At 39.8% G+C, this 26,884-nt stretch overlaps 1 protein-coding gene across 20 annotated transcripts in view; it reads left to right on the top strand.

Moving 5' to 3' along the window:
• The window catches only part of cdk11b (cyclin dependent kinase 11B), a 45,191-nt gene extending 22,166 nt beyond the window's left edge, over positions 1 to 23,025 (top strand). For 17 of the 20 annotated variants that reach the window (XM_067970410.1, XM_067970401.1, XM_067970404.1 and 14 more), the window contains 14 exons: positions 103 to 225; positions 1,425 to 1,520; positions 2,371 to 2,460; positions 2,806 to 2,868; positions 2,966 to 3,147; positions 3,868 to 3,958; positions 5,688 to 5,809; positions 6,221 to 6,326; positions 9,417 to 9,538; positions 12,583 to 12,690; positions 13,583 to 13,699; positions 16,455 to 16,603; positions 18,253 to 18,442; positions 19,437 to 23,025. In XM_067970410.1, the coding sequence (XP_067826511.1) occupies positions 103 to 225; positions 1,425 to 1,520; positions 2,371 to 2,460; positions 2,806 to 2,868; positions 2,966 to 3,147; positions 3,868 to 3,958; positions 5,688 to 5,809; positions 6,221 to 6,326; positions 9,417 to 9,538; positions 12,583 to 12,690; positions 13,583 to 13,699; positions 16,455 to 16,603; positions 18,253 to 18,442; positions 19,437 to 19,529 (1,652 nt within the window). In that variant the 3' untranslated portion in view covers positions 19,530 to 23,025. Of the gene's footprint in view, positions 1 to 102; positions 226 to 1,424; positions 1,521 to 1,552; positions 1,708 to 2,370; positions 2,461 to 2,805; positions 2,869 to 2,965; positions 3,148 to 3,867; positions 3,959 to 5,687; positions 5,810 to 6,220; positions 6,327 to 9,416; positions 9,539 to 12,582; positions 12,691 to 13,582; positions 13,700 to 16,454; positions 16,604 to 18,252; positions 18,443 to 19,436 lie in introns of those variants that run through there. The other 3 variants (XM_067970419.1, XM_067970403.1, XM_067970418.1) reach the window with 2 other exon arrangements.
• Positions 23,026 to 26,884: the final 3,859 nt, after the last annotated feature.

Raw genomic sequence — 26,884 nt, 5'->3', positions numbered from 1 at the left:
AAAAGCTAGTCTTTTCAAGAATACAGCCTTTTAATTGTTTTAATGCTTGGCCGTTTTGTTTAATTGGAATTGGCTAGTGTTATTTTTCCTGGTTTCTTTCAGCTATGATGCATCACCGAGGATTGAAGGAGGAATATGGTGAAAAACCAAAGACTCATCACAGAAGTCGTAGTCCAGTGTGGCTTCACAGGGAGAGGATTGAACTAGGAGAGGGAAGGAAAAATGGTGAGGACAACGAATGATTAATCTAATGCTGAGGAGAAGTCTTAATGACATACATTTTATATAGTCTGAACAATATTGATAATTCTGTACAACAAATTTGGTATAATGGCTTAACCAAAAAAAACAATTAAGTGACATTGGCAGCAGAACTCAAGCCTGAAATTCATGGTATGCAGACTGGTGGCATATTTTTCGGTAAGATGTTGAATCCTGCTCTGTATCTTGCTTCCATCACACATTATGTAGCATAGATGTATACTTGAATAATTTAAGGTAAGCAATTTTTTTCTGTTTCTGATGGCAGATTTGCTGTGTGTGAAAGCATGTTGATTATATGTTGAGAGGCAGTACATAGGAAAGTTTAAATTAGAATTTATCTCCAGAGTTGATCAAGATCTGGTGAAATTATAATTCTGGCTCCATGCCACCATTGCATAAAAACAAGTACAGATGAGAAAAATCACAGCTGATGGTTATTCAAAGTACACTGCTGCCTATAAGAATTATTAACCCTAGTCACACCATAAAAATCTAAAGGACTTCCCATGACTCACATGCTATAAAAGAAAGTTGACATTCTATACAGCACATCAGAACCACAGGTATAGTCTTGATTTTTATGAGCGTAACAATCCAGCATTGAGTTATGAACACACGAAAAGAGGGTAGAAAAATAATCAGGCTCATCAAGCCATCCCCATCCAGTCAACTGTGCAGCCTTACACACTGTTCATCCACTCCTAACCACACTACCTCCAGGGAGCGGTAAAAGAAACCTACACTCAATTCAGGAAAAACTTCTGGGAAATTCCTCTCCAACTCCTTAAGACATTCAAACTCTAGGATACTGCAGTGAATACTGTGACTAATCACTTGCCTTGTACAATTGGAAATACCCTCTTCTGTCAAGAAGCTTGTGGTTGGGGGGAGGAACGGAGAAGAAAATAGGTGTAACAGATTAAAAAAATAGCAAATAATGGTAAGCAGAAGAGTTAAGGGCAAAGTAATGAAGAGAAAGAGGATGGCTATGAAATCGATAGTAAGAATGGAGAAGAGAGAGCTACAGAGTAACGGAATCGCAAAGGATGAAATAAGTGTTTAAGGGAAGGACTTCCAGTGGGTAGTCAAGAGCTTATAGATGATGGCATTAACATTTTCTTTCGTAAATCTTTCTGTGCCATTTGTGTTTTTCTGTGCAGTAAAAGAGGAGAGGCATGAAGAAAAAGACCTGCTGTCTGATTTGCAGGACATCAGTGACAGTGAAAGAAAGACAACATCTGGCGAATCCTCCTCAGGTACACTGGGGACATCTTGGCCTTCCTAAAAGTAGGGTACAAGTGCTAGGCTGAAAAGACTAATAAATCATCGTGTAATGGCACGGAGAACTTCAATGTGATGGATGCATCTGTTACATGCTGGATATCCTTGGCTTTGCCATACCAATATGTCATATCTTTGAGCGTGACTGGAAAAGCCTGCAAGGTATTTACACTGAACACTTACCAAATGAGCAGTGGATTTATATGGAGTTGCAGTCCACAAACTCAGAAATCTAACTCAGAAACAGACATATCCTGTTATCTCCTGCTCATTTTTTTTCTACAATGGGTATGAAGAATAAAACATTCTACAGCCACTGCATTTTGCATAGTAAGATTGTACTTGCAGCATTTCACCAGTGGACGGGAGGAAGAATCGGTGGATAAGTCATCCTAGGCTGCTGTCATTCAGCTTTTCGAGTTATGGAGCTTTTCAGCTGGGGAGTAGGGCATGATGTGATCAACCTAAAAGGAGGAGGCAAAATAAGTTTGAACATCAGTGGGAATGATTTTCAGGGAGTTGCAGCGATTATTTGTTTAATCCATGAATATTCATTTACTTTCCCCACACTGCTGAGCTCAGTATGTCCTCCAAGCCAGTTCCCCGCCATTATATCAGGATTGAATGTTAAACTCCTTCAGTGGCCTTATCCTGTAGACGCTTTTCTTGCAGAATATCTTTAAACAAAAATACTTTTTTTTAAAAAGAGAAGCTAAGTTTATCATAATTCTTTGTAACCGGTCACTTTTAAAAGGGGGTCTTTATGGTGATACCTTCTCTTTTATGACCTGCTGTTTTGTTTTTGTTCCTGAATTTCTTTAATAGGGTCTGGAACTGCCTCCGAGGAAGAGAGCAGCAGTGAGGAATCTGAAGAGTCTCCTAGTCTGTCTGAGGTTGAATCTGAACAGTCTCATGGTGAGGACCAAACTATTTCTCACAAATCCCAGTGCATAAGCTTTGAAACCTATAAACCAGCTGCATCTGGGTAATGAATAGTTCTGCATTACTGTGCCACAGCTACCTAATAGCATTTTATTAATAAAAAGCTTTTAAATGGATAAAATGTTCTCCCCTCCTCTCAGTGGTGACACGTACCCGGGTACGATGGAAGCAGCTAATCTGTCCTTGTTAATTGTCTGCTCTAAATGATCCTAATGGAGAAGAGGTTCAGAATAAACATGTTAAAATCTTAGATGGAATAAGTACATGAAGAATTGAGCAGCTGTTTTGTTTTTAAGAGTTTGACTTTCTTTGTATTAGGAGAAATTAGTGAAGAGGAACACAGTGATGAAGAAAGACAGAATGGAAATCACATCCAAATAGGTAAATGCTGCTTCTACATGTTTTCCAATACTCAAAATATAACTTCTTATTTGTGCTTGTGTGAGTTATTTGTATTTTCTGATACTGAATTTGTTAGTTACAGAATCAAAATTTGATCATGATTCAGAAGAGAGTGTGGAGGAAGAGGAGGAGGAGATGGAGGAGGAGGAGAGTCCAATCTCGAACGCTCCCACTGAGGGAGAGTATGTTCCCGACTCCCCACCTGTTTCACCGGTTGAGTTGAAGAAAGAACTGCCACAATACTTGCCTGCTCTTCAGGTATGTAACCAGGATCTTACTGTTATAACTTGAGACAAACCTTCTAAAATTATTAGTGGAATTGCACACTACAGTTATTCTGCACTCTACTCAAATAAAACAAAATGATAAACCTATCAATGAGTTCTTGCCCAAGAGGTGCACAAAAGGCATTTTGTACAGAATTGAAAAAATAAACCTACAATGGGCATAGGTCTCGCAGATTCAGCCGAACAAGCATAATGTCATTAAAATAAATGTCGTCTAGTCTAGCAGATGGCAGTGTAGAAAGGGGGAGAAAACATTCACGTTGACGCTAAGTCTAAACATTTTTAATAATTTAAAACATTTGCTTGAATCATATAAAATTAACTATTGACAAAAATAGTAATGCAAAGTTCCAACGTTAATCACCCACAGGTTTTGGGCAAGAGTGCTTGAAGAACTTGAGACTCTGGCTGTATTTTTAATTCCCTGCTATCTGCACATATAATTATTCAGTCTTGTTCCCTCATCAGTTTGCTCATTTTCCTCTGAAAATATTGCTGCTCTTTCCTGTTTTTGCAACAGGGGAGTGTCAGCGACCAGCTCTCATTTGCTGTGAAACAAACCTGTTACCCACATTGATAATAGAAGAAAGATTTGCATTTATAAAGCACCTCGCCATACATCTCCGAAATGTCTTAAAACAGCACATACAATTACTGGCTGTAATGATTTATAATTTAACTTTGTTTTTAGGGTTGCCGCAGTGTAGAAGAATTTCAGTGTCTTAATAGAATTGAAGAAGGAACATATGGTGTGGTTTATAGAGCTAAAGACAAAAAGACAGGTGAGTGTATTGCTTATTTTTAGCATTGTAGCTAGTTAGCCACCTACAGACACATGCCATGTTCATTCTATAATTCAGACAGTTCTGTATCTCATTTAATTTAAGCCTTATGTGACTTGAAGTGTGCAAAAAGCAGAAAGAAATAGATCAAGGTACTGGATCCTCTATAGCACTGGATTGATTACTTGCAGATACTTTTATCAGATTGATGTAAACCCCATCAAATGTGCTAGAGTCAGAGATAGTATGGGGCATTGTAATGTCTCCATTATGGAATGCTTTTTAAATTTATTCTTGGGGTGTGGGCATCACTGGCAATGCCAGCATTTAATGTGCATCCCTGGTTGCCCCGAGAAGGTGGTGGTCGGCATTTTTATTCTTTGTAGCAGTTTGATGCAACTGAGTCGTTTGCTAGGCCATTTCAGAGGGTAGTTAAGAGCCAAGCACATTGGTGCGGGACTGGAGCCTCATTAGGCTAGACCGGGCAAGGACAGCAGGCTTCCTTCCCTAAAGGACATTAATGAACCAGTTGTGTTTTTACAACAATCCATTAGGTTCAAGGGCACTTTTACTGATGCAAGCTTTTTATTTACAGATGTTTAAAACTGAGATCAAATTCTCAAACTGCCATGGTAGAATTTGAACTTGCATTCACTGGATTATTAGTCCAGTAATATAACCACTTTGCTACCTTTCCCATTGACCGAGTTGTTGAAATCTTTAGGCAGGACATAATTGTGGCTTCAAAATATTTAAAGCAGGATTGTAAGAAGGATAGTTGAACTGTCTGACAGAAATATGTGTGGAAACAAGACTCGTTTATTTTGTTAATTGAGCCTTTTTTCTTTTTATTTTGGAAACACTTTGTTGCATTATGCTTTGTGCATTTTGTTCACTTTTTGCATTTACTTTACAAGGTAGCTTCTAACGATAGGAGCGCTATCATGGGCAACATTGTAGAGTAAACAAATCAGACACCAGTGTCGGCAGAGGCACAAGGCAGTATGGCCTGGTGCCATTGGGGCAATTAATGAATGGCGACTGTCACCAGCGCTGGGATCAGGCTCACCATGTTGCGTCTGACTGCAGACCCTCTTTGCCAGCATTTCGCATTCAGTTTCCACACTTCTGTCCTCTACGGACATTCCCCTTCTACTTTCTGAAAGGCTCGTCATAGATATCATTGGCGGTGCACGCTCATAAGTACACACTTGTTTCCTTTAAAATATTTTTAAGAATAGATTTCAACCGGCCTTTTAAAGTAATTTAGTCTCCGCAAACACTGTTCTTTTGTAAATATTGATTCTAGGCACTGCCCATGTCCTTTCTGAAAAAATAAGGAGAATGCTGAATTTTCATTCCTCTGTAAGGGCAGTAATCAGGCATTCACACAATTATCCAGCTTTTGCACTGAACTATTCATAAAGTGATTATCATTATTGCAACACAGAAATAATAAGCATGTTGTTCTTGATTGTCACTGTCAAAAAATATATGGAGTAAACTTTCTTTAGGTTATTTTTTGGTGTAAGGGAAATAAGAATTCAGTCAATTCCCAGACTCTGCCTGATCCACGAATTTGACTGTCCTGGCTGACTGTTGTGTGGAATTCTAACTAGTTTATGCCTTTGTTGGGATTTGTAAATGGCATAAACGTACAAATAATACCTTTTAAGATCAAATCTTAAAAGTAATGGTGCATTTAGTGTGGGATTTTTGTTTGTTTCAGATGAAATAGTGGCTTTGAAACGATTAAAAATGGAAAAGGAAAAAGAAGGATTTCCGATTACATCCCTACGGGAAATCAACACGATTCTGAAAGCACAGCACCCAAACATTGTCACTGTTAGAGTAAGTAAGCAACAATTATATTTTTATGGGACAGAAATTCTAGGATATCTGAGGTTACCCTAGATGGTGCTATGTTAGATTTAATTTAGTGTGGACTATTTCAGCAAATTTTTCATATTTCTTCATTTCCATTTGATTATTTTCAGTGTGAGGTGATATATTTGGTACTCTTGTTAAATTTGTACTACCTGTTGGAATATCCCTGGGGGAAAAAACAGTTAAGCTTCCTAACTATTTAGTCTGTCAGTTGAACTGATTATAGATTATTATATATAAACTTATATATTAGAGAGACTAGATATTAGTACTGTAATCGCTTTGCTCGCCAGGAGAAATGAGTGTGCTGTAGTAGCAAGAGGTAATACTGCATGTGCAAATAAATATCCACTGAATCTTCTATTATTTCTTCAGGAAATTGTAGTGGGAAGCAACATGGACAAGATATATATAGTTATGAATTATGTTGAACATGACCTCAAGAGTTTAATGGAAACCATGAAGCAACCATTCTTACCAGGTACAGTTGTTTTCTTGTTGCATGTTGTGAACAATACAAAATCAGAAAGAAATATAAAACTTTAAAAAAAATTACAGGTATATGTACAGAAACAATGCAATTTTTCTGCTTAATATTTCTGCATTACAGCCTAGCACTCTATAAATTCAAAAACTTTCATCAGATTTATATGGTACAGAATTACTTCAGTATTAAATTGCTAATTTTTAACTACATGTTCCTTATTTGCATTGCAGCCTGTTCAGTATTAGGTCAGCTTTCTCAGATCGAGTGACTTCTCAGTATATCACTCTGACATACTGTTTATTGTGCATTATTTATGGCTATGTGATCTATAATGAAAGTATTCAAAATTCTCTGTGTATCATACAGACTCACGTACAAGATTGGAAATGTTTGCTCCTATTTGGTTTCCAAAGATGGAGGTTCATCTTGTATGTGAATATGGATCGATATGTGGCTGGGACTCGTTCTGTGCTCAGATCCTTGTGCAAGTTGAGTACTGAACTTGCCAGTATACTTAAGACACTGTCACAAAGCATCAGAAGTTACAGTCAACAAGGGCAGTGCTCAACCAGCACCCACAGCCAAACACTATGAGCCCTAGTCAAAACATCGCAAGTGAAAATGTAAATTTTCCACTTTCTAACTCTCCCTTTCTCTCTCAGGAAATAAGTTTTCCACTTTATGGAAAGTCACCCCATTATCACTGTGGCTCCCAGAGAGCAGTAAATTTTATTGTAAAGTTTGCTATTACATATGATGACTATTGAGAACACTGCTTACAGTCACTATTATGGAGTGGAAATCAAATTATTCTAATTTTTAGTTTGGAAATTAGATCCTTTTCTTCCAGCATATGGACTTCTAAGTAAGGATAGCAACGTGTGATAATATTTGAAACATACCTGTATGGTGGTGAGAGGAGAGTGACGAACCAGGAGTTTGAGGGTAGGGTCCACAGTAATGCTCAAATCTTGACTTCATCTTGTGTAAGATCATACTTTACAAAAACGCAAAAAAAATTATCAGTGTCTTATATGTGAGTTGTTTCATAAATGAATATATCTGGTAATGAATCATTCTACAAAATAGCTTTTGAATGACTTTGAATGTGAGCATAATAATGAAGAATTACAGTCATTATAATAAATGTTCCACTGTGTTTGATGATGTGATGGGGATCAAGCTGTCAACAGCTCAGGATCTTCCACCACAGCATAAATCTCTGTGGTACATTCGTTTTGATTATTTGTAGGTTGTAATGTAATTACTGCACCGTGGTAGTTGAGCTCATTTTAGGAATGTGGGCTTTTATCAGCCAGTAGGATTGTTGGCATTCAGTATTATATCTGAAAATGTGAGTTCAAAGTTTGCATGCAATCTGTAATTTGGCCAAAGTGTGGAACCAAACTTCAAATTTTCTGTCGGACCCCTGTGATGTTCTTTTTGTCTAAAGATTTTGTGTAAAAATAACATTCTTGGGATGTGGACAACGCTGGCATGGCAGTTATTTATCGCCCATCCTTAGTTGCTGTGAGGGCACTGAGTCAACCCTGGGCCTGGAGTCGTAACACATAGGCCAGACTGGGTAAGGATGGCAGGTTCCCTTCCCTGAAGGACATTAGTGGGTTTTTACGACAATCAGGCAACTTTCATGGTAATTTTTGATACTAGCCTACAAATTACCAGATTTATTGAATTCAATTTCACAACTTGATTTGAACTCCCGACCTCTGGGTTGCTAGTCCAGTACCATAACCACTGAGCTACCACACCTATGGAATTGTTTTCAGGGTTTTATTGTCATCTCTTGTGTTATCCACTGAAGTTGGACACAACAGGCAGAAGTTCCTAAATAGGGAGAAACTGTTTACAGTGGCAGAAGTGTCTGTAACCAGAGGACACAGGTTTAAGGTGATCAGCGAAAGAGCCAGAGGCGACATGAGGAATTTTTTTTTTACACAGTGAGTTGTAGTGATCTTGAATGCACTGCCTGAAAGGGTGGTGGAAGCAGATTCAATAGTAACTTTCAAAAGGGAATTAGATAAATACTTGAAGAGAAAAAATTTACTGGGCTATGGGGAAAGAGCAGGGGAATGGGACTAATTGGATAGCTCTTTCAAAGAGTTGGCACAAGCAGTAAGGGCCGAATGGCCGCCTCCTGTGCTGTAAATACTATGAAGTTCCCAAGGATCTTTTATAAAGTAGTGGATGAAACACTGATCAGGATTAGGGCAACAGTTAGGGGAGATGATCGAAGGTGTAGTTGAAAAGATAGATTTAACAGAGGTCATTGAAATTGGGGAGAGATACAGCAAGGCAGAGGAGTTTAGGAAGCAAATTTGAGAGTGCAAGGTTGTGATGGCTGACTGATCTGCCGCTGGTGGTGGAGCACAGAGAGGGCAAGAAATCCAGTAGACTAGAGTCAGAAGAAAAAGGGCTGGGCTATAAATCTGGAGAAATTTGCAGAGGTAGAGTGGAGCAAGACCATGCAAGGATTTATAAATAAGGGTATTGGATATTGAAATCAGTGCAGTAGAGAATGAGATGCCAATGGAGGTTGGCAAGTATGGGATATTAGGTAAGGGGGACTTGGAATGGGATAAGTTGTGGGTAGTGGTGTTCTGCATGAGTTGAAGATTGTAGAGGTTGGGAGGCTGACTGGGAAGGTTTGGAAAAATTGAGGCTAGAGGTGACAAAAACATCAGGAATTTGGCCATGGTGAGTGAGATACTGATGGAGGGAGAGCAGTGTTTTGGAGTTGGAAATAGGCAGTCTTGAAGATAAGCCGGATGTGGGGTTTGACGCTCAGCTCAAGGTGGGGCAGGCCACTGAGGTTGTGCATTGTCAGATTCAGCCTGAGGACATTTGGCTACTTTAGGACAGGTAGGAATGGAACCATGAAAGGACAGTACCACAGAGGACGAGAGGTGGTAGTCAGCCATATCAAAGACGCAGAGAGGTTGAGGAGGGGTAACACACTGTAGTGGCATTCACAGTGTGTTGTTGACTTGGACCGGAATGTAGATGGTGAAGCCTTGCAGGTGAAAACTCACCAACCTTTAAAATCTGTTGTTTCATTTCCAGGTGAAGTTAAAACACTCATGATACAACTTCTAAGAGGCGTGCGACATCTTCATGATAATTGGATCTTACATCGAGACTTAAAGACGTCTAACCTACTACTCAGTCATTCGGGAATACTTAAGGTTGGTCCTACAGCATACATACTGCAATGAGAAAGTAGATATTACTGGTGTATTTCCACTGTGGTGGGATGACAACCTAGTCCCTCTTCCTCTGGGACAATTAATATCACTAGAGAAAAAGTACTGGACAAACTAATGGGACTAAAAGCCGACAAATCCCCTGGACCTGATGGCCTACATCAGACGGTTCTAAAAGAGGTAGCTGCAGAGATAGTGGATGCATTGGTTATGATCTTCCAAAATTCGCTAGATTCCGGAATGGTCCCAGTGGATTGGAAGGTAGCAGATGTTACCCTGTTATTCAAGGAGGGAGGGAGAGAGAAAACAGGGAACTACAGGCTAGTTAGCCTGACATTGGTCGTCAGGAAAATGCTGGAATCCGATATTAAGGAAGTGGTAACAGGGCACTTAGAAAATCATAATATGATTAGGCAGAGTCGACATGGTTTTATGAAAGGGAAATTGTGGTTGATAAATTTCTTAGAGTTTCTTGAGGACATAACTGGCAGGGTAGATAAAGGAGATCCAGTGGATGTAGTATATTTGGATTTTCAAAAGGTGCCATATAAAAGGTTGTTATGCAAGATAAGGGCTCATGGGGTTGGGGATAATATATTAGCATCGATAGAGGATTGGTGAAAGGACAGAAAACAGAGTAGGGATAAGTGGGACATTCTCAGGTTAGCAGGCTGTAACTAGTGGGGTGCTGCAAGGATAAGTGCTTGGGCCTCAGCTAGTTACAATCTATATTAATGAAGGGACCAAGTGTAATGTATCCATGTTTGCTGGCGATACAAAGCTAGGTGGGAAAGTAAGCTTTGAGGAGGACAGAGTCTGCAAAGGGATATAGACAGGTTAAGTGAGTGGGCAAGAAGGTGGCAGATGGAGTATAATGTGGGGAAATGTGAGATTATTCACTTTGGTAGGAAGAATAGAAAAACAGAATATTTTTTAAATGGTGAGAAACTATTAAATGTTGATGTTCAGAGAGACTTGGGTTTCCTCATACAAGAAACACAAAAAGTTAGTATGCAGTTACAGCAAGCAATTAGGAAGGCAAATGGCATGTTGGCCTTTATTGCAAGGAAGTTGGAGTACAAGAGGAAAGGAAGTCTTACTACAGTTGTACAGGGCATTGGTGAGACCTCACCTGGAGTACTGCGTACAGTTTTGGGCTCCTTATCTAAGGAAGCATATACTTGCCTTAGAGGCAGTGCAACGAAGGTTCACTAGATTAATTCCTGAGATGAGAGGGTTGTCCTATGAAGAGAGGTTGAGTAGAATGGGCCGATACTCTCCGAAGTTTAGAAGAATGAAAGGTGATCTCATTGAAACATATAAGATTCTGAGGGGGCTTGACAGAGTAGACGCTGAGAGATTGTTTCCCCTGGCGAGAGAGCCTAGAACTAGGGGGCATAATCGTAGGATGCGGGTCAGCCATTCAAGCCTGAGATAAGGAGGGTTGTGAATCTTTGGAATTCTCTACCAAAGAGGGTTGTGGATACTGAGCTGAGATGGATAGATTTTTGGTCTCTAAGGGAATCAAGGGATATGGAGTTCAGGCAGAAAAGTGGAGTTGAGATCAAAGATCAGCCATGATCTGATTGAATGGCGGAGCAGGCTCGAGGGGCCGTATGGCCTACTCCTGCTCCTATTTCTTATGATCTTATATAACCATATAGTTTTGTGATCCACACGTTCACAGTGGTAGATTTTATTCATAAACACAAATAATTTGCTAGCTTTGCAATTTCTCCCAAACCCATGACCTCTACCACCTAGAAGGACAAGGGCAGCAGACACATGGGAACACCACCACCTGCACGTTCCCCTCCAAGTCACACACTATCCCGACTTGGAAATATATCGCTGTTCCTTCATCATCGCTGGGTCAAAATCCTAGAACTCCCTACCTAATAGCACTGTGGGAGAACCTTCACCACACGGGCTGCAGTGGTTCAAGAAGGCGGCTCACCACCACCTTCTCGAGGGCAATTAGGGATGGGCAATAAATGCTGGTCTTGCTAGCGATGCCCACATCCCATGAACGAATAAAAAAAAATTATTTTCTCTGTCCTATATAATGAGCCACATGATCTGTAATGCTCCTTCCCTGCTGTGTTACTTTTTATTGTTAAACTCTTCCCTCCCCCTTTTTTTATTAAGGGGGTGTTTTCTTCCATGCCCTATAGATCTTTGCACCATTCCCTGCTGCAGGGCAACAAACAACCTGCTCCCAGCCAAGTTCTCATGCTAGTTTTGCCCTTCATCCAGGCGTAGGTGCATGAGAGTAGTGAGAGCAATTGGTCCTGAGAAGGAAATCTGCTTTTCCCTCCCACTTGTTTTTTTTTAAAAAGCACTCTGCCTCTGCTTGTTACCTCATCATAACAGTATGCCAAGAATGGGCACTTGTACAAAACTGCTCTTACCACTTTTCAACACAGCACATCAGAGCCTGACTAAAGCTACATTATCAAATAGTATATTCACTCTAATAACTGATCGCTGATGCTCTTTCCAGCCAGGTGTAGGATGGCATATCTAATATTCATTCATAGTTACAATTGTAGATTGCATCACTGGTAAGCACAATTTAAAGGAAACAATAGGGTTTGTCTTTTTTTTAAAAAAGATTATCAGTAAATTTCAATGTTGATGGTTCTGCAGCAGGTAAATCCTATGTTTGGTGCAATGTGCCTTTTAAAGTACATCTTTGTTAATATTTGTAGAATGTTGACAGTTGTTTCCGAGTTATGATGTGGAGATGCCGGTGATGGACTGGGGTTAACAATTGTAAACAATTTTACAACACCAAGTTATCACAAGGTTCTGTGATCTTAAAATGCAAAGGATTCGAAATTGTCTTTTCCACACTGCCTGAGGAAGGGGAAAGCCCCCGAAAGCTTGTGGGATTAAAAATAAAATCGTTGGACTATAACTTGGTGTTGTAAAATTGTTTACAATTGTTTCCGAGTTAGTTCAGTAATGGATGTTAACTTGCCAATGTAGTAACTTTAAAACAAATTTTAATAAACATTCTCTAGATTGGCGACTTTGGACTTGCTCGAGAGTATGGCTCCCCATTGAAGCCTTACACGCCAGTAGTGGTAACTCTCTGGTACCGAACACCCGAGCTGCTACTTGGAGCAAAGGTTAGTGATCCGAGCCTGGGATGGGAATAATGCTGTTCACAATAGATAGGGGGAAAAGTGAAAGAACTGCTTCTAACAGTGTCTGTGCCACCTTACTGGTTCAAAGCATTGCTTTTGATTGATTCTGCAGATCAGCAGAGAAGATACTAATTGTCTTTATGCAATCCATCTACCTTGATTTTTATTATGAATCTGTTATGGTATTGTACCATACATTGCCGCCATTCTGGTGGCCTTGTCAACCAATTACTCAGGTTTGCATTAGCACTATAGAAATAGTGCCAAACATGAGGTGGCATAAGTATAAAATGGGGTTTTAGTATCACTTTATGTTTCCCTCTTCGCCCACATTGGTTGCCTGATTAAACTATATACAGTAACACACGGCTGGTTTATTTCGGTAGAAGTGAAATGTCTGTTCCATTACACTGAAGTAAACGTGGAGCGTATTTTGCTATAGATGTGTAAGATCAGCGAATAGCAATCGGCAGTCTTGTGGTTCACTACAGTAGTTATGTAAAATCAGGTTTGCTTCAACACTTATTTTAAACTGCACAAGTCTCTTACTGTTTGTATTGAGATTGACTCACTAGTTAGCTGATTGAGTTTTAGTGTTGGATTCAAGAAGAAAAATGTTGGGCCTGTTGTATGACTGACCATGCTAGCATCCCTACATAATAGGCACTATTTGCACATTCTGAAAATAATTTGGCTATTTAGAAATGTATCTCTACTTATCTCAATTTTTGCCTATTCAGAAAGGGGCTATTTTGATCTTGGTGTAGGATGACTATGGGCGGTTTCCTTTTTTAAAGTATATATGTGAAAACGTTGAGAAAATTTTACATTCATTGGCTGCTGCTGGCATCCTGCCATTTTGTTTTCTTTGCAGGAATACTCGACTGCTATTGACCTGTGGTCAGTGGGCTGCATCTTTGCTGAGTTCCTAACTCAGAAGCCTCTATTTCCAGGGAAATCGGAAATAGATCAGATTAACAAGATCTTTAAGGTAAGTGACTTTATTAAAACAGGCATGAAACTTAATTTCATACAAAGGTCTTTACTATTCGCCTTCTGTTTTCCACCAACCAGTGTAATTTCCTGCAATGCAGCTTTCCTCAAACCTGCCTTTTTGGTGGGTTTCTGAAAGTTGGGTACCAGAAATAAATCCTGACTCCACTTTCTCTTGACACAATGAGAAAGCTACTGCCAGCCTGATATCCTCCACCTTCCACTTCACCCCATGTACTTTTAATTGTACCTATAAGTGCAATGCCTCCTGGATTTAATTTTTTTTTCAAACTCACGAAGAAGTTGACTGTTACTGTCCGTGCATGTGCAGGCCTATGCTCCGTGGGTGTTCTTGCAGCAGTTGGCACAGTTTGGCATCTGCCTCTGTGCTGATCTAGACCTTGAGAGAGAGGTCCCCGCAGTCATTGGCAGGTCGATGTGCCAGGGCCTGCAAAAATAGTTGGTGGCATTTTGGAGGATGCGGCCAATTGGGCAAGTGCTGGTGCTTGATCGTTCTGGCATACCTTCTTTCCTGTAGTACCACCTAAAACATGTTATGCTGTGATTGGGTAATTCTGAAGAACCATTCACACAACAGTTAGGCATTCATGTATCGTGGTGGAGCCATCAAAGGTATGCAGGCTCAGCTTTCTTTGGAGAAAGGAGCTTCCACCAGCACTGTGTCCATTGATGTGAGGTAATTTCGCTTCTATCTGCAGATTCTTGTGCTGGCATGAGGTCATGGAGCAACTTTCAAACAGTCTGGCATCCCTACATAGATCACCTTCATCTTCCAAACAGACCAGCTCAGAAGATTCCCACTGGTGCCAGTAAAGGGCGCTGGAACCAGAAACTAAATAATTAGGAACATTTATCAGAAAGGCTCAGGAAAGCTTAAATGCCAGCAGGAAAAAAAAGAAAAACACTTACCTGTTAAATTCATGGCCCTTTAACTGCCCTGCTGCCTGAAGATCAACTTCTAACATCACAACGTGGCACATTTCCTGGGAGCTCAGTGGAATTGGCATCCAGCATGACTACTGGCTGCAAAAGGCGACTTTTTTAATATCAAAGTGAAACTTCCCAACTGCTTCAGATGGGAACTTCCAACGCCCACCCTAGGTCCTACTTGAAATTAGTGCATGGCTGAAATTAGATGGAAAATGGCAGATTGATTTCAACCTAATTTTAAGGTTCGGTGCACCCTGATAGCACTCGAAAATGGGCACAAACAGGGCGGACTGAACAATAAAGTTAGCCTATTGTGTGAACATATCAACACGTTACTAAATCGCTCGGTAATTTACTTGTGCCCACTTAAATTTTACACTCCGTCAACAGCAAAATGACTGTCTCCAACATGAAATTTCATCCCATTTCTATCTTTCTGTTCAGGAATTCACTACTGAAAATCTGCTTGCTTCCTAGATTGCATGACACAGGGGCCTTGGCAGCTCTCGTCTATCTTACTCCTATGCTATTCTCAGTCTCCCAAATATGCTTAAAGGGATTCCACTTTCCTTTACATCTATATACAAGTTGCTCCAAATTAATATTTTCAGAGCAGAATGCTTCAGAAGAGGCTCCGTAGCTATTCTTCCTAATGCAATCAGTTGCCTAGTACCCAACAGGGTGGATATAGTTTCTGTTTGTTCCCCCTATCGGCAATACTAGCTGATATACGTTAGTATCTACTTGCGCTTTGCTGCATTCAAAATCGTATTGAATACCTATCCCAGAAGGATAGGTATTCAATACTAATGTGGAAGAGGCAGAGCTTTTACTGAGCATTTGATCCATGGAGTAGTGCCACTACCATTTTTGTCACTGCCATTGGGTATCAGTCTATCACATTTTATATAAGTGATGAGAGGACTGGCAGTATTTTAAATTGAAAAGCCTCATGCGGTTAAAAGCCACATCATCATTCAACTAGACAACTTTCTAGTGAAAGAACAAGTGTAACCCTACATTCTCAATTTAATTATTCCTTGGCCCAGACCAAGTTTCCTCTCCTATTTGTCTGGAAGATTTGGATACTAAAGTGAGGTTTATCAATCTCTCATTTTGTGAATATTTTGATTTTTGATTTTTCTCCTTTAGGTCCACCCCACTTGCAGAATATCCTTCAGGAACTCTCTGATCTAAGTATTTATAAAAGTGTTCTTTTGATTGTCCCCAAATGATCATAAAATTCATTTAGTGAAGCTGCTTAATGGCTCGTGTTTAGAATCTGCCAGAATGTTTAGGTTTCTCAGAATGAGCGATGTTGGCTTCCTGAATAGGTATCATTGTCTGCACATGACCCGTACAAGATCTTAATAACTTCACAACTAATAGAACCCGTGTGGAGTTTTTTTCCAAGGGAATTTTTTAAAAATGTTTTGCCCCTTAAAATGTCTGACCACTTACACCTGCCTGCCTCAGATGCCTTTGCATCTCCATTAGTGTCTTATCAATTTCCTGCATTGAGTACTGACCTTTCTGTTCCCTCCCACTGTCCCTTTTCTACCTTGGGGATCATCAAACCCTCAAAACTTGATAAAATTACGAATACCTAGCTCTAGATTCCAGTTGATAGAAGGACTGGTAGAATGCTTGAAATTCTTTGGTTAATCCAAACTGGTTTAGGATTTCCCTTACAGTTTCTTTATAGTTACACTGCTACATCTACTTGAAAGTGAAGGTTACAATTTAAAATGCAAACCACCTTCATTACATCAACTTCAGTTGTAATTATTTCTGCCTTGCAGGAGTTAGGCACACCAAGTGAGAAGATCTGGCCTGGTTACAATGAGCTTCCTGCAGTGAAGAAAATGACCTTTACAGAATATCCATTCAACAACCTGCGTAAGCGGTTTGGAGCCCTTCTATCTGATCAAGGTTTTGACCTCATGAACAAGTAAGTGCAGGGGTTTCCATGTGGATTAAATAGTATTTGTGTTGATTTAATTAACTCCAGTTTACAGTAGTAGAGACCAGAGAAGATTTATTTGAAACCTTTGCAGGTGAAGATTAAGTGTGGTCAACTGAAAATTGAATCCTGGATCCGCAGTGGGCTTTCACTGTCTTTTCAACCCTAGGTTCAAATCTACCCAGATTAATAGGGCGAGATTGTCTTCTACCTCCTGGTGGTAAGGGTCCCAAATGAAATGGCTTTGGACAGTCTGAGCCCAATTTATAATGGGTGCATTCAACAACCCATCATTTGGCATTAAAATGGAATTCTTACAGATAGTTTGTGCATGTGGCAGAAAAATTCACACTGGTGCTGTATGGGGTTGTGCCTCTGAATTTGGATACTAATGTGGAAGAGGCAGAGCTTTTACTGAGCATTTGATCCATGGAGTAGTGCCACTACCATTTCTCGCAACACTGCTAAGTTCCTCACGGATGTTCTGTTGCCCTAGGATGGTTGCCAAATCATTTTCTTTCCTTTTTAAAAAAAAAATGATCTCTTCATCAGCCGTGGTTCAGTGGTCACACACTCACCTCTGAGTCAGAAGATTGTGGGTTCAAGTCCCACTCCAGAGACTTGAACTCATAATCCAGGCTGACACTCCATTGCAGTACAGAGGGAGTGCTGCGCTGTTGGAGGTGTCATCTTTCGGAGATGATGTTAAACCAAGGCCCCGTCTGCCCTCTCAGACGGACATAAAAGATCCCACAACAATATTTCTAAGAAGAGCAGGGAGTTTTCTCCAGTGTCCTGGCCAATATTTATCCCTCAGCCCACACCTTAAAAAAACAGATGATCTGGTCATTATCACATTGCTGTTTGTGGGACCTTGCTGTGCGCAAATTGGCTGCCACGTCTCCTACACTGCAACAGTGACTCCACTTGAAAAGTATTTCATTGGCTGTAAAGCGCTTTGGGATGCCCTGAGGTCATGAAAGGTGCTATAGAAATGCAAGACTTTCTTTTCTTTTAAAACAAAAATGACTGCCCCTGAAGCAGGAGTACTGTCTGCTGACTAGGCAAAAGTAGAAAAGTGTTCCTTTCTCCAGCGTTGGCATATAATCTCCCTTAACGAGCACCAAAACATACCAAGAACACAAAACTGCATAAAGTAAATTGGACACCACCAATGTTGAAAAAGGCAAAACAGATGACGAGGTAAATTATGAAGTAGTGATTAGGTGACACCAATCTTGGGCTTTAATAGACTGAAAATTGTAAAAGCCCAGTCCTGTAACTTAAATCTTCTCCATAATTGCTGCTTAACTGTCTAAAGCCTGAGCAAGTTTTATAGGTCATTTAGATAAACAAGACGTGCTGATTGCTGCATCTAAACTTTATTATTTTTATTTAAAACTGTTTAATTTTTATTTCATTTCAAACAAGGCACTGGTGAAAAACAAACTCAGTGCCCCATGCTGGCTGCAGAATGAGATTATGCAGCCATGAAATGTGGGTGTCCAGTGCTGCTACTTAAAAGTTTATTTTTTGATAAGAAATGAAGCAGATCTATTACAAAGTTGACAATGCCTCAAGTATAGTGAGAGCACAGTTCTACTGCTAGATGTTTAGAATTCTCTCTTTTTAAACAGATTTTTGACTTACTGCCCAGCCAAAAGAATTACAGCTGAAGAAGCACTGAAACATGAATATTTCAGGGAGACACCACTCCCTATAGAATCAGCTATGTTCCCAACCTGGCCTGCAAAGAGTGAGCAACAAAGAGTTAAACGTGGAACTAGTCCTCGTCCCCCTGAAGGTGGACTTGGCTATAGTCAACTAGTAAGTTATTATTTTTTATTTATAGCTTGCATTTATACAAGGCCTTTAACACAGAAAACCGCTCGAGGTGCTTCACAGAAGAGAAAATGACTGCATCCAGTAGCTGGAGAGATGATTGAAGGCATAATCAGAAAGATTTTTGAGAATTTTAAAGGCGAGAACTATCAAGATAGAGGGGTTTAGGGAGAGAGGTCCAAAGAGTGGGGCCAGCAATGGTGCAGCAGAGAGAATGGGATATACTGGAGGCTTAAATTGGGGGCCATATTCCCAACATGCCCTGAATAGCTTCCCAGTCTACCCTATTTATTCTTAATTTCCTAATTTCTAATGTCCCTTATACCACAGTGATTGTTGGATGCATTAAATTATCTGGCACAGAAAAAAATTACCATTCTCCTCTTCCTGTACCAGCAGCCATTGCCATTTTCAGGGCTACGGGGATAGGGTGGGGGAGTGGGACTAGCTGGATTGGACTCGATGGGCCAAATGGCAGCCTCCTGTGCTGTAACCTTTCTATGATTCTATTACCAGGGTTGGACTGGTTCAGAAAACTCTTGTGATATCACGGAGTCAAATGTAGTGGTAGTTCATTAATGCTCCTATTCCCCAGCTCAATAACTTCTTTTTCTATGTGTAACAGCTGGTTTTAGCCACTTGTCTGGTTAATTTATCATAATGGCAGATAATTGGATTTGAAGGTTCAAAGTTCAATCTCTGCCTTGACTGAAATTCAATCTGTCACCTGTCACCACTTCTAAGCCAAGCCTCTAAATTGAGTACTATGTGGCTGCAGAAAAATCCATTGCGGGTGGGGGTAGGAGAGATCCTGCTCAGCTGGTCTGAGAAAATCTGTAGCAGTCATGATCTCTGGTTATGCTGTTCGGGCTGAAGGAAGGAAGGTAAAGACACCAGGTGGGAAAGGAGGAGAGAAGTGAAACAGCAGCTTTGTAAACTTTTTTTTGTTTGTTTATTTGCAAATTCTTTCCGTTTATAGGGAGATGACGATTTGAAAGACACTGGCTTCCATCTAACAACCACAAACCAGGGAGCCTCTGCTGCTGGTCCTGGTTTCAGCCTAAAGTTCTAATGCACTGACTTTTTATCTGAAGATACAGGATGAAGGACAATTCAGTAGCTAAAAGATGCCCTTCACATTTGGTATCTTAAAACTCCGCTTCATAGTGGAAATTACGCTGTATTTCTAATACAGCCAAGCTTCATCTTTCAATTTTTTTAAGGTTTTAAACTATCCATTTGTAAAATGTAAAATAATTCAATCAAGTCATTTGCAATGTGGAGAATAATTGTTAAACTTGACTGGTCAAAGTGGAATATTTTGTGTACATGTAGAGTTTTGGTAAATTTAAAAATAAAGTCCAATAAAAGTAAGTTTTACTTTTCTGGTGTATTAGATTAGCTGAAATCTATACTCAGTTCAGCTAGAGAGTACAGAAAGTTATTTTTTCACGGTGTTAATCCATGCTACATGGATAGTATATTAATGTTAGGCAGTGATGTAGTTAAGGTAGCTTTCCACACTGAGCTAATTGGCACTTGTGAAAGATACAAATTAGAGATTGGCGAGATGTAGATTTTCAAGATCAGTCTGCGCCAAGGGTCCATTTGGGCTGTCTGAACCAAAGCTTTAGCTGAGCCAATACATTTTTAGTGTGATGTGTACAGTTTGAAAAATGCATTTCTGGCATATTGCAGACGGGTGTTTGCAATTTGCACAGATCTAGAATGTAGCAGGAAAGTAATTTTAAAAAAAACTGACTGTAAATGGTTTGTCCAGTCATGTGCAGGTAAAGTGGCCTTATTCATGTGACATTTCTGTATTGCCCTATGTGCTATTGTCTATTTTACAACATTTTTGATGTAAAACACAAATCTAGATTATGATAATTTTCCTACTTGATAAAACATTCTAATTATACAACATGTTTTCAATTGAGTTAAATTGCAAATCAAACATTCCTGAATAATTCTAAGTGCAAAACCTACCTTTACAAAACTTGTCTTGGGAATACAATCATTGGGTTATTATGAAGATAATATAAGAAGCTCATTAGCTTTTACTTATGTGTGCAAATTGGACTGACATATTACATATAGTACAGGATAGGATAGGAAGAACTATAAAGTCATCCAAAGGAAGACCAAAAAATGGATGCGATGCAAAGACATAATGAGAAGAATATAGCGCAAAATATAAAGAATAATAAAATATTCTTTAAGTATATATCAGGAACAAGAGAAGGGTATAGAGGGACATTGGATTGTTACTAGTGACTGAGGAGGTGGCGTCTGCAGAATTACTAAATCATTATTTTGTGACTTTCCCCATTGAAAGGGGAATGCTTGAGTTGAGAGTATAAGGGAGCAGACTAGAAACCTTTAATAGAGAGATTTAGGAAGCTGAAGGTAAACAAGGCTCTTGACAATTCCACCACTGATGGAGTCAGCTGAGGAGATTACAGATCCCCTCACCAATATCTTTCAAAGCTCATTGGAATTGTGTAATGTCCCAATGGATTAGAAATTAACAAATGAGACACTTTTTTTAAAAGGGCAAGGAACTGTGGGCCTTGCCTCAAGTGTGGTAAAAATGGTAGAGACTTTGATGAGGGATAGCCACGGGACCATCTGTGATAGAATCTGATTAGAGAATGCCAGGATGGATTCTGAAAGGGCAGGCATGTCCTATCAATTTACTGGATTTCTTTAAGGACGTTACAGATGTGGGGGATATGGGTGAAGCAGTGGATTCAGGAAGGCATTTGACACTGCCCCACATAACAGACTGATTCACATGGTGTGTGTCTATGGGGATAAATGGCAAAGTATTAGTCTGGATTAGTGTGTGGCTGAAAGATAAACAGCAAAGGGTGTGGATAGTTGTGGAGGTATTCATGTGGAAATCAGTTGCCAGTGGAGTTGATGTTGGGGCAGCTGTTTATAATTTTTGTAAATGACTTGAGGGTATAGAATATTGTCTATAGTGTATAACGTTACTGATAACATCAAATTGGGTGTAGTAACCAATGATCCGGGCAGGCTAGGTTAATGGGTAGATATAGCTCAAGGTGGATAAGTGTAATGTCATTACATAGAAGAAGCAAGGTTGAAGATAAAATATTAAATGGGAACTTGCTTGAGGTAATGGCACAAAAGAGATCTGGAGGATTTAATGGACAGATTGTCAAAACTGTTCAGTGTTCGCAGCCGATAAAGGAAACAAATAAAACTAATGTGGTTTATAAATCAAAGGAGGTGATGTTGAAGTTGTATCTGGCCTTGGTGACACCACATCTGGCACATTGTTTTCAGTTTTGGTCTCCATATTACAGAAAAGCTACAGAATTATTGGAAGGAATCTAGAGGGTAGCTACAAAACTAATTCCTGAACTTGGAGGGCTCAGAATTGAGAAAAAAAGTTATCTATCCTGGGACTACACTCTGAGGGACTTGATGGAGGTCTTTTTAAGTATATCATGGGTATGTGAGAATTGGGATCCAGGCAAGTTCTTCTGTTGGGCACAGGCTTCAAGAACTAGGGTTCACAGTTTAAAGTTAAGGGGGTAGAAGTGGCACCTGTTATAAGCTCGTAAAATGAGGGCCAATTTCGGGGCTGCCCGAAACAGGGGCCTAACTCCTTTTTTGGGCCCTCTGATAGCATCGTCATGTCCGATTATCACTGGAGAGATTAGCACAAAAATAATGAATCTGCTTTGTCATCAGTAATTTAGTAGTTGGATATAAAATGTTAACAGTTTCATCTACTCCACTGATGGACCATTTAACTCTAGCCCAATTTTCAAAGGTGTGACATAGCAATTGCTGAGATACCAATTTGTTATACATTGTTACTTATAGCTTAGAATTTAGAAGCTCATAAGAAAAGAATTACTCAATTTTGTCCGACTTCTGGATTATTATTATGCACCGATCTCTTCCCTTGGACAACTGATCAACATACATTTTCTAGGATTAAGACATTCAAGTATGAAATTCTGGAATGCATATCCCATGGCTTGATGATATAATAGACCATGGTAGGGCTTTGTCTGCCCGAAGACAATTCAACTACGCTCTGACTTTCAATCTCTTTACATATGAACCTGCAACCAAGATATCTGATTCTGGATACCATCAGGCCAAAGGTAAAGTGCTACCCTATTATCAAGTGATCTATAATTATTTACGACTGACAAGCTGCTGTGGAAGTCACGTCTCACTAATGGATGCAAGGAAGACTACTAATCCAGGACCTGAAACTGTTGACATCTGATGAATTTTCGGTGATGAACTGCGGCCCAAAATCAGGCTGAAGTCTCATTAGGCTTCTGCTACTTGACCTGAACCTTGGCAGAAGTATTTTGCTTTTTAGCATATGGAATCTTCCTTGTGATGTTGTGGGACGGCTGTAATGCTTTGTCAAGTTGATCCATCAGTTGTATGAATATTTGCATCTTCTGGGAGACTGGCCCATTGGTCATTACTAAGAAACATAATCCTGACATGGTAGTTGTCTAAATATTACATACTCATCTCAATAAATGGTTTGACATTTTGTGAAGATTTCTTGTGCATAATGTCCCATTATTCTGATGGTTATAGGAACAGATAACATTTCTTTTGGTTTTGGGGGGGGGAAAAAGAGAGCAAATGAAATTCTCTGAAGGCCATTTATCTTGCAGTAGTGGCTTTGTTGTTAACTGATATTTAAAAAAACCTCTTTTCCAAAATATTAGTGCCATCATAGTATGGTGGGGGAAGAAATCTCAGCTGTTTTTACATGGAACTTGCAACTTGATCGTTGAATGAGAAGCTGGGATGGCCACTAGAAACTGTGGAGGAGCAGAGAGATTTGGGTGTCTATGTACCTAAATCACAATGCTAGTGGATAGGTATAAAAAGCAATCAAACAGGCTAATAGAATGTTGACCTTTATCTCAAAGGGAAGTTATGCTTCAGTTGTACAGAGCCTTGGTCAGACCCCATCTGGAGTATTGCGATTAGTTCTGGGCACCGCACCTCAGGAAGGATATTTTGGCCTTGGAGGGGGACACAGAATTACTAGAATGGTACCAGGGCTTAGAGGGTTAAATTATTGGCTTGTATTCCCTTGAGTTTAGGAGATTGAGGGGTGAGCTGATCAAGGTGTTTAAAATGATAAAAGGATTTGATAGGGTAGACAAGAGAACCTACTTCCTCTGGTGGGGGAATCCAGAACAAGGGGGTGTAATCTTAAAATTAGAGCCAGGTCATTCAGGAGTGAAATCAGGAAGCACTGCTTCACACAAAGGATAGTGGAGATCTGGAAAACACTCCTTCAAAGGCAGTGGATGCTGGATGAATTGAAGCTTTCAAAACTCGGATGGATAGATTTTTGTTCGGTATGGTTATCAAGGAAAATGGGTCAGAGGCGGGTAAATGGAGTTGAGGTACAGATCAGCTATGCTCTAATTGAATGGTGGAACAGGGTCGAGGGGCTGAATTGCCTACTCCTGATCCTATGTTCCATGTAATAACAACAAGGGACACTTGCTTTTGTGCCTGTAGTTTTGCAATATACTATAAAGCTGCTCTACATCTGCTAGTAGACAACATTTGCTCAGTGTACATTATATGATAAGAATATAACTATACTTGGAAGGTACATTGTGCATCAAATTTGCAAGTATCCTCAAGGGCACAGTGTGTGTACCTGTAAAGCTCTCCCAATCTCGGGTTCGACCCGATGAGTCTGGATTTATTGGAGAGACTTGTAAAAAGAAAGGAGCTATTTGTGACCTTGAAATGATGGTTTATTCCAGTCGGTCACATAACAGTATTTGATTCCTCAGGTCTGACTCAATGTAGCTATCTGTTGGGCTTTATATTTTTCCTTTTGGTCTTTAGGTTGCTGTTTGAGAAATTCAAAGTATGGGTATTTAACCTGCGACCGACACATGCCCTGCCAGGCAATTCATAGGCCCCATTATGACTTGTATTAGAGTCTCAGCACCTCTGAGGTTATCATTTTCAACTTGATCCACTTTTGATTTGGACTTGGTTGCAATCAGTTTTTTTGTTCTTGAGCGAGATCAACCATTAAGATTGTTTTAACAAAAAGGATGCAGGAGCTCACCATCTCCACTCCATACTACGTGGTTTTCCTCCCATCGTCATCATACTTGCTCTTGGATGGAGCACAAGTAGTGAATGAAAACATGGAAATCCAAAAGTACATCCACTTCAACTCTATTAGAAACTCTGAGCAAGCAAAGATTTAAACTATTCAAATAGTATATAATAAATATAATAAACCCAGGATTGGAAACTTTCCTCTACACTATTATATAGAATACCTTCTCTTAAAGTTAGCTTAATAACAGCCCTACCCTTCAAAGCTTTGTAAAGACAAGATATGCACATTCATAAATACTTACATTATAATATTTTGGCCAAAAGAAAACCATTGGTCTACCTAGCCTACCCTTCCAAACCTCCCATGAGTTTCCTTACCATGATTCTGGAACAATAATCCTGTATACCTTTTCCTAATAGGAATTCATTCAGTCCTTTTTTAAAACCTGCTATGACTTTCTGTTCCACCACCCATGATGGGTAAATTGTTCCATATTTTTATCACCCTCTCAGTGGCCTAAATTTCCCATTTTCTTTTGACTGCTAGGGTTGGAAATTCATTTAGGCCTGTTGATTTAACACACTGACCTCATCAGCATTGACAAGTTCACCCTTATTTAAATGAGCTGTGAACACTCCCTGTGCACATTGGCCCATCATGGGGAGTATGCTTGATGGGTGGGCTGGATAGCTGGCAATCAAAATTTTAAATAATGCAGCCACTTAAACAAATTGGCTCCAGGGGATGGGGGGTGTTAAACCTTCTTAAGAAGCTTTAGAAAGGCTCAAAATAGTTTTTAAAAATTTGTCAACCTTTCCAAAGGCTGTAAAGTAGCGTGGGGTAAGGTGGGTTTCACTGTTTGACCGTCCCTACAAGACAGCAATGCACTGTGGTTGCAACAAAGTGGTGACAGGCTGAACCCTGTGTACAGTCCCTGGAAAACAGATATGGTAGAAGATGGCATATGTTAAAGGAGGTGGCAAGTGAAGATACCCAACAGTACCATATATTACATAGATGGTACAAGTTTGCATGCTATTTTAAAAAAATGATTCCTGTGAGCCTCTTCCAAATTTACTGTGGGTTCATCCCAAGCCCACACCCAGACTTACAGCATGAGATGCACAGCCACCCTTCAATAGGGCATACATTGAAGCTGCAACTTACAAATGAAGTTACAACTTACACTGACATCTTCCAAGCTCTGTAACGAGCTCCCTGCTGAACCTGTGGGGGTAGTAGTCCTCTGTCATTGACAGGTAGGTGCCTGCAGTTATGGTAACTGATGTAAGCATAAGTACAGCCAATGTAGCTTAGGTACCCGCTGATCGCTCTGGCATATCTTCTTACTCTATTTGAGGACATCATTATCTTCATTTGCTGCAACTTGCAGCTAGATGCCTTGTGATTCAGTGAGCTCCAGTGAAAGCTCGCATTGCAAGAACTCATTTCCATTCCAACTTATTTTTATTATCCATCTTTTCCTGTTCTGCTGAAGTCCTGTAAATGCTCCACTTACAGTTCTCACTCCAGTGACTTGGGCAATACTAGTCAGTTTTTTTTTCCAGGATGTTTCAAAACAAACTGTACTGCAATGAATAAATATTATCCCCCCAAAATTATTCCAAAAATACATTAAAATTTCATAAATATTGAAAAAAATCTTGAAATACACCCAAAGCTTGTTTACCTTTAAAAGCTCCATCACACATGGAGCTTCGCTTGTGCACATTGCAAATGGGCTTTGAAAATAAAAAGCACAATCCTGGCACAAAAATCCAAGCAATTGCCCCAGATATATTTAAATGTGTCTGTATGTATTCGGGGGGTGTTAATGAGGCTGTGGCGTGAAATCTGCTAACACTCGAACACACAAAGTACAGCCAGCCACACAATTGCAGGCAGAAGGAATTGAGCACAAAACGTGCCAATGGCCTGTTTATCCAATTTTCTGAGCCCCTGGCATCTGAGTATAAAATCTACCCCAATGGTTTCCAGGCATTTCCAAAATAAAGGGAAATAAAAATGATTTGTGTGGTTCCTGAGCCTAAATTTTAAATACTGTTTCGTCACAAGTTAGTACTTTCGCACTAATAATTTGTTTGGCTGTGATGCAATTGAACAACCTACAAAACCTACCGACTAAGCTCACAGTGGCAGAATAGCCATTTGGATAAGGTATTGGAAGGATGCAAAAGTTAGGGTCCTCAGACAAGGACATAACATAATTTGAAAAAAAACAATCAAATGAGAAGCAATTGGCCCTAATATGCAGGTGAAAATAGTGATCATATCTTAATAGCTCAGGG

This window comes from Heptranchias perlo, chromosome 32, assembly GCF_035084215.1.
Source record: "Heptranchias perlo isolate sHepPer1 chromosome 32, sHepPer1.hap1, whole genome shotgun sequence".
NCBI lineage: Eukaryota > Metazoa > Chordata > Chondrichthyes > Hexanchiformes > Hexanchidae > Heptranchias > Heptranchias perlo.
Note: the sequence above shows the minus strand (reverse complement) of the source record. Positions and strands in the feature narration are given on the sequence as shown.